Source organism: Cervus canadensis, chromosome 12 (assembly GCF_019320065.1).
Source record: "Cervus canadensis isolate Bull #8, Minnesota chromosome 12, ASM1932006v1, whole genome shotgun sequence".
Taxonomy (NCBI): domain Eukaryota; kingdom Metazoa; phylum Chordata; class Mammalia; order Artiodactyla; family Cervidae; genus Cervus; species Cervus canadensis.
In genome coordinates, this window is record NC_057397.1 from 32868534 (window position 1) to 32877167 (window position 8634).

General features: G+C 44.0%; 1 protein-coding gene across 1 annotated transcript in view; it reads right to left on the reverse strand.

Annotated features, from left to right (window-relative positions):
- TRAM1 (translocation associated membrane protein 1) overlaps nucleotides 1-6637 on the reverse strand; it is a 32758-nt gene extending 26121 nt beyond the window's left edge. Inside the window, exon 1 of the mRNA XM_043483448.1 lies at nucleotides 5708-6637. Coding sequence (XP_043339383.1) covers nucleotides 5708-5830 — 123 coding nt within the window. The 5' untranslated portion in view covers nucleotides 5831-6637. The remainder of the gene's footprint in view (nucleotides 1-5707) is intronic.
- Between the last annotated feature and the right edge of the window lie 1997 nt (nucleotides 6638-8634).

Genomic DNA, 8634 nt, shown 5'->3' on the forward strand with positions numbered 1-8634 from the left:
AAGGAGCTAGGAAGAATTTAACATGCAAGGGCATAATGGGACAGAAAGATCTGGTAGGGAATGAAACACAAGGATAGCTACTGCTGTTCAGTCATTGAGTCATGAGCGACTCTACAACCCCATGGACTGCAGCATGCCAGGCTTCCTTGTCCTTCACCTATCTCCTGGAGTTTGCTCAGACTCTTGTCCATTGAGTCAGCGATCCCATCCAACGATCTCATCCTCTATTGTCCCCTTCTCCTCTTTCCCTCAATCTTTCTCAGCATCAGGGTCTTTTCCAGTGAGTGGGCTCTTTGCATCAGGTGGCCAAAGTACTTCAGCTAAAGGTTAATCTTAAACTGTTTTCCTCTTACACTAAGCAGAAGGTAAAAATGATGGGACAGATAAATTCAAAATATAAGAAACTGAAGAAATTCTCCATGGCATGGAGGGGAAGCAATGTTATCTGTTAGGCACAGCTGGGGAATCCAATGATGAGTATTTTTAAAGTTCCTTTAGGGAAAGGAGCTGGCCAGGGAGAAGTAAAAAGATCCCTATTGCTTTTGTCTGAGGTCAGAAACCTTTGACTTGTAATATTATCTAGCAGCCTGAGTCCACAACTTTCTCTGACAACCCTGAGCAATCCACAGATGGGGAGGCAGGGAAAAGGCAGGTGCCAGGGGGAACCACAGCTGGATACGTATAGGTCAAACAGGGAAAAAGACCAACAGGGAAAGGGAGCCGAGGGCCCGGGGAGTGTGTGGACAGTGAAGCCTGCAGGGAGAAAAGCAAGGCAAGGGGAGGCCACTATACTGGAGAAAAGGAAAGGGGACCAGGCCCCACCAAAGCCTGGACTAGATGGGAGACCCAGCAGGTGAGCAGCAGAGGTGGGGAGAGGCACAACATACCGGGTGTAGCGGGGCTCTGCCATCCCGGAGTATTGCAGGCCTGTGAGAGGACGTCAGGGTAAGGCCCCTCAGTGAGTTGCTTTGCTGGGTAGATACAGTGAACCACTTGACTAGAAGAGGCCAGTAAGGCTTTTCTGTATTACATTCTGGGTCATTCACACGGATACATTACAGCAGAGCGATGACATGTGTTTCCAGGGTAACACTGCTTTTCTGCAATTCTTTTAAATAAAGCTGACTGATGACTAAACTTTATGCTTTAATATCTTGTTTAGATTTCATATACAAACACACTTTGTATCCCTGTTTCTAGTTTAAAATATGAAGTCACCACTACCGTAGCTGAAAAAACTTCTAAGGTTTTTTTTTTTAAACAAATGACAAGGGAAATTCTTCAAAGATAAATTTAATATCAAATTCCCAAAGCAACAAAAATTAGATTATCCTTTCATGCTAGGCTTCCAAATAAAATTAAAATCTGGCTTCCAGCTAGTTTAGCATGTGACAGTATGTAGAAGAAGAAGAAAAATACAAACCACATACCCTACAAAAGTTTATAGGACATTTTTTTAAAAGAGAAGAAAAATTAAACCAATAATCATGCCCTTAGCCATTTCCAGGCCTCCTAAGTGTCATATCCCAGGCAACACTGTTTTCGTTAAACTAATATTACAGTTAATCAATAGGAAGACAAATTAGTTTGGAATAAAATATGCTACAGAAATGCATGGGCTTCCCAAGTGGTGCAGTGGTAAGAATCCTCCTGTCAGTGCATAAAATGCAAGAGACAGGGGTTCAATCCTTGGGTCGGGAAGATTCCCTGGAGGAGGAAATGGCAAATGGCTCCAGTATTCTTGTCTGGAAAACCCCATGGACAGAGGAGCCTGGAGGACGATAGTCCACAGGGTCACAAAGAGTCGGACACACTAAGCATGCACACACAAGAAACATGTAATGTGTTCAAAAGGAAAACTGAGTTTATGACAGTTTGGGACACTCGAAGCACTGCTCTCCATTTGTGAGAAAAATATGAGACTTATTCAGATATATCTTAAACAGGTTACCATGACACTTAATGAATTATTTAACTCTGCACTGATTACAATTATCATGAGTACCATAATATTTCTTTCATGGTCACCAGCTGGGGCTTGGTAGCTTATCACACAGAAATGTTAACTACGTTGTACTTGCTAGAGGAAGGAGTGACTACTACATGGACTGGATGTCTTAAAGATAAAGGCAGTTTCTGAATATCAAATCCTACTTTCTCACTGACATAAAAAATTAAGTTCTTAAAAAAAAGAAGGAAAGAAAACGGTGGCATTAAGACAAGCCACACTTAGAAATAAAACAAACCTCCAAGTCTGTTCCACGATACTTGCAATTGTAAAGGTCCCCCTAACCTGGCATGGCGTGAACAACCTGGACTCCTGAGTATGTGAAAAGTTAAGTCTCTTCCAGTAGATCTTCCTCGTGGAGACTCCTAACTCCTCTTCTGCATCCTTGCTTTTGGAAAGCTTCTCAAGTATCCTTACATCTTCTAACTATTAAATTTTCCTCACTCCAGTATGAAGTCATGAATTATACACCACGATTTGCAGTTATGTGGACAGAAACTGACTGTACTAAAAAAAACATAATTTCAAAATTCACAGCAATTTCTGAGAACACAAAATTCCCTGTAAATTAAAGTCTTCCATTTCCCCAAAACAAACTATTGCTTTATCAAGAATGAATGTGTGTGCTCAGTCATGTCTAACTCTTTGCGACCCCATGGACTGTGGCTTGCTAGGCTCCTATGTCCATGTGATTTTCTAGGCAAAAATATTGGAGTGGGTTGCCATTTCCTAATCCAGGAGAATCTTCCCAACCCAGGGATTGAACCCATCTCCTGCGTCTTCTGCATTGGCAGGCTGGTATATACAACTCTTTAGATGCTGTTAAAACCTTCTCTCACATAAAAATTCTGTCTTCTATTTTTTGACCTTGATAAATACTTAAGGAATAATGAGCTATCATTTACAGCATGTCTCCTGTAAGCTAAACTTTCAACTATGAATTACACAAATTAATTTAATTCTTAGAGTAATCCAATGAGCCCTATCTTACAGAAAAGGAAACAAGTTCGAGAAGTTAAATGACATGGCCTAGGTTACCAAGTTAGCAAGCAGTAGAGCCCTAACTCCCTTTAGCTTCAGCATTTATACTACAGTCTTCATTTTGGCTAGTAATACTGTATCTGTTATTGCTTTGTCAATTTCATCATAAATCCTCTGACATTTTCTCAATATATTTACACAAAAGGCTAACAGTTCTGTTGCAAAAATATCAACTCTATTATTCTAGCACAGATACAGTCATTCAATAACTACGTTAATGGTGAGATTCATCAGCAATTACTTTGAAAGCATCAAAACAAACCGGTAAATTTTTTTCCCATGTGTAGATAACATGCTTTTAAATCCTAAAACTTTAACATATAGCAAGAAAAATGTCATGGGACATACACAAACTTTCTTCTGTATACTACTTCAACATTCTTTTTGAACTGACTTTAAAAACTTCTATTTAGATCTTTGTTGAGTCTATTTAAATCAATAAATTTTACAGATATAAAGGTGAAAATCCCTTCACTGTTAAAAAAAAAAATCATTGATGTGAGGAAGTTAACTGGTGGTGAACTTCCCTAGAAATGTGGTGAGAGAACATAAAAAAGTTTACATAAAAACAAAGTTAAAACATTTCTTAGTGTCAGCATTTCTGATTTATATTCTATTTCATTCAAAACACTGCAAGTACATTTTGCAGATAATATTACCCCTAAATTATATCTTCAAAGTCAGGAATTTTTACCATGTGGAGATGGGTTATGGCAAGTCTTACAAAACTGTTCAATATAAGACCAAAGCAGAAGGTATATGTATTTAAGTATAATATTCAGAAAGAGTACAAATGTTTAGCATTGCATTTTTAATATCGTACATATTCATACAGTACTTTATAAACCATGAGATGCCTTCATACCATGCTATCTGATCCTTCCAAGCGGTGAGAAGAGCACACGTATTTCCTTATACAGAGCAGAAAAATTGAGGCTTACCCTTAGGTCATTTAGGTGGTAAGTAGCACAGGCCCAGCCTAAAATGAACTATATGACACATGTTAGTTCCCTTCTACCTTCCCATTTAGGAATACTCACTGCCTCCTTAACTGTGGACTAAGTGGGCAAAAATGACACTATCAAGAATTTAAAAAAAAATTTATCTAGATCCAGAAAAAGCCCATTTGAAGATGAGCAAAAAGTTTGAAAATATTTAAGTATTAAAATATTCAATTTCTAATAATAACATTTAAAAAAGCCACATAGGCTCTATTTTAACAGTTTAGTCATCCTTTGGTCACTGGCAGTCTCATTCCAACTAGTTTTTCTTAAGAGTTTTTTTTTTTTTTATTTAACTAGTTTGTTTAATCACTTTTGAGGTGGAAGCAGGATTTCTTGTCTTTAATTGGATACTGTTCACACTGAACTGCATATGAAAGTCTTTACTGCTCTGTCTATATTTTGCTAACATTTTTATTGGAGCATAGCTGTCTAAAATGTTGTGTTACTTTCTACTGTACTGGTAAAGTAAATCAGCTATACATATACATACATCGCCTTTTTTTGGATTTCCTTCCCATTTAGGTAACCACGGAGCACTGGGTAGGGTTTCCTGAGCTAACCAGTAGTCAAGAATTCTTAATGTCACTCATTAAACAAATATTTTGTAAGCACTTCTAAATGCCGGGATATATTCTAGGCGCTGGAAATTAAGAAAAACAAAACCAAAAAAATTGTGCCTTCACTGAGGTTACATTCCAGGAGGGAGACAATAAATAGGTAAAATAACGAGTGTATTTGGTGGGGGGCTCAGAAGCTACAGAGAAAAGTTAAAAAAGGAAAGAGGATAAGGAACGGGCGTGTGTTTCGGGGAGCGAGGGGAAGGAAGCCGTAGGATGTTACCCGTTCACCTGGCAAAGTTTATTACCCACATTCAACAGCTGTTAAGTAAGTCATCACGATACGCACTACGTGGGAAGAGAATTTACACACTTCTGACATTTCCATCCTCTCCTACTTCAAGAAACAAAAAGAAAATTATTCGACTCCTCGGCACTTCTGCTCTGTACCCCGATTTCCGTATCAGACCTTGTTTCTTTAAGGAGAGCAAGCGCGGGGCAAAAAAAAAAAAAAAAAGTTCGATCACTGGTAACAATACCAGTTTGGGAGACCGAAGTTCTTAACAATCGGGTGGGTGATCCCGCGGCGATCGCTCGCTGCCCCGTGTGGCCACCGCCCTTCCAGCGGGCAGCCGGCGCCCGGCTCCGTCGGTTTGCCCCCCAAACCCCGCGCCGCCGCGGCCCCCGGCTCTCCCCGGCCCCCTGCGGCCTGGCCGGCCGGCCATTCCCAGCCCGCCCACTGCCCGCAGCCAGCTCGGCGCGCAGGGGCCGCCCCCGCTGCCCGCCGGCCCCTCGCCGGCTGCCACGTAACCCTTCGCGGGAACCAGGAACTGCGCGGCCGGCGGGAGGGGGCGGCGTGCGCGGTGGCCGAGGGGGCGACGCGGCGGCCCCGGTCCCTGCGGGCGGGCGGCGGCCAGGCCCCCGGGGCTCCGCAGCCCCAAGCCAGCGCGGGGCGGGGCGGGCCCGCTCTCTGGGGGCCGGGGAGCCGGGACCTTCCCCCCGCCCCGGCCGGGGTCCCTCAGCGGTCCCGGACCGAGGGGCTGAGCTGGAAGCCCGGGCCGGCGGCGGGGCGGGCGGTTGGGGCGGGCTGGGCTCACCTCGAACATGAGCCCCAGCAGGAAGACCATCGCCACACAGGAGACGATGTCCGCGTGATTCTGCAGGACGAATTCGTGGCTCAGGACCGGGGGGCTCTTGCTGCTCTTCTTGCGAATCGCCATGGTGAAGCCGCCGCCCGTGCCTGCAGGTGCTCCGCCCCGGCTCCGCTTTCCCAGCTGCTCACCGACTCCCTGCCGCCGCCGCCTCCCTCTGGCTGCGCCTCACAGCCCCGCCGCTGCCGCTCGCTGGGGCTTCACTTCCCATCCCACAGCCAGTACGCAGCCGCCTGGGCCACCCGAAAAAAAAAAAAAAAAAGGCGAGCCCACGGCGGAAGCGAGCATGCGCACTGGGAGGGACGGCGCTCTATAGTGCCGCGGCCGCGCTTGCGAGCCCACAGCGCCGCCTAGGGACTGGAGGCCGTCCGCCCGCGGCCGGGCCGGTGGAAGGAAACTGAGCGGTGCCCGGCCGGCTCCGCGCCCGGGCGGGGGTTGGGAGTCGTTTGAGGCGCGAGCTCCCTGCGCCCCTTTAACAGGCTGAGTCCGCCCCGGTGTCCGAGGGTGACCACGTGCTACGGCGTGCATTGCTGTAAGCGTTTCCCCGTGCCCTCCTGGCCACACTAGGCTTGGGTGTCAGTGCCTGCTTCCACGTTGATTGTCACTTCTTTTGAAAGCCAGTGGCCACTAGCAAGATAATCTTGCTGACTACAACTTAACTACATAAGGATAGGGCCATTCTTTGGTGTTCGCATCTGCCTTAAAAGTTAACCAGAATTACTATTAACACGCCTGAGGACTTTTGCTTGTTCTTTGTAGCCTTGAGTTAGTTTTTAAAAAAGAACAACTCCTATTTGGTCTCACCTGTCCATTCCCATTCCCCAACGGGTGTCCGACTGAAGAGATTAGCTTGGGTTTTACTGGCTTCTTACTTTTTAACAACACTTCTTGGTTATCGACGAGATGGTTTTTAAAAGTTTATGGATTAGACATGTCCTTCTTTCTCATAATTCTACCCAATATAAGACGTCTGGTATACTTTCTCCGAATGAACCGTATCACTGTCTACGCATTTGCCAAATCTAGAAACCAAGTCATCCTGGAGTGATCTCTCTCAGTGTCCTTCCATATACAGACCATTGTCACACCCAGGCCATTCAGTCCTTAGCCCCATCTATCACTGCTGCAGCCTCCGGCGGGGACTCATCTCTGGAGTACAATGGTACAACTCTGGTGAATCCATTAATGGTTTAAGAACATGGGTTTTTAAATCAGAATTCTGATCACTTATTACCTGTATGATCATGGACAAGTTACTTCATCTCCATGAAACTCAATTCCTCATTTATTTATTTAGGTATTCAAAAATTTTATTGGTTATCTACTGTATGCTAAGCACTGAGGATAAAGAATTGAAGGAAAAATACAGTTGAGCCTATTCTTGCAGGCTTTCATTCTAGTATGAGAAGAGGGTCTTTACACAAGATTTAAAAAGTGAAACATAAACTGAGATGAGAGTTCTGGAGAAAAATAAAGGGGACTAGGGAAAATGGGAAATTACATTTGTCTGATGACTTGAAGAGGTGAGGGAGCAAACCATGTGGATATCATCAATAAAAAAGAGAATTGTACCTATTTTGGCAATTAAATGAGATGATTCAAAGAAAGTGCTTAGTAGGGAGTTAGGTATGAATGTTAACTATTATTATTTTCCTCCTTTCTGATCAAACAATTACTAGTTTTACTTACTTGCAGTTCCCTTTCAATTTCATATTAAAATGATGCTTCTAACAGAATTTTTCAAAATTTTTTCATCATTTCCCTTCTCCTTCAGAGAATGCTGTGCGTGCATGCTCAGTCACATCCCACTCTTTGCCAGACTGTAGCCCTCCAGGCTCCTCTGTCTGTGGACTTTCCCAGGCAAGAATACTGGAGAGGGGTTGCCATTTTCTCCTCCAGGGGATGTTCCCGATCTAGGGATTGAACTCCAGTCTCCTGTGTCTCCTGCATTGGAGAGAGGCTGAAGGGTCTAGGGAAAGCTTTTTTTTTTTTTTCTTATATGATCTATTTCTTAAAACTTAATTTTCTGAAGTGTAGTTGATTTACAATGTCTTGTAATTTCTGCTTATGGCAAAGTGATTCAGTTATACATATATTCTTTTTCATATCCTTTTCCATTATGGTTTATCTCAGGATATATTTCCCTGTACTATACAGTAGGACCTCACTGCTTATCCATTCTATATGTAATAGTTTATATCTGTTAATCCCAAACTCCCACATCATTCCTGGATATGATCTGTTGTATGTTTGCACACAGAGAGAATGACCCATTAGAGACGTTTCTTCTGTAGGAAATTCCTACAGAACTGTAAGAGGTGATGGCGTCTAGTGTACAAGCGGAGGACCCATGGTAACAGGGATGGTGTTCCCATAGTAACCAGAGGAGAGCAGAGTCTGTGGATAGGTAAGAATGGCCCGATGAAGTTATCTTCTGGTTGCTTCTATTGTCTCGGTAAAATACAACATGAAATCATCAGGAGCGGGTATAGCATATTGGAGATTGAAGAGAAAATGGGATAAAATTGTGGAAGGGCGAATGGATTAGAGGAATGTAATCAGACAGCAGTGCCTCCTTGAGACTTGGGGACCTTGGGGACCTATATTTAAAGTGAGACTCTGGACTTCATGGTGATCCAATGGTTAAGAATCTGCCTGCCAATGCAGGGACAAGGGTTCCTTCCCTGGTCTAGGAAGATCCCGCATGCCGCGGAGCAACTAAGCCCATAGCTACTGAGCCCGTGCTCAGGATTTGGTCTCCACATCAAGAGAAGCCAGACCTGAGAAGCCTGGAGAGGAGCCCCGCCTCTCCCCAACTAGAAAAAGCCCGCACTCAGCAACAAACACCCAGCATAGCCAAAAAATAGAATAAA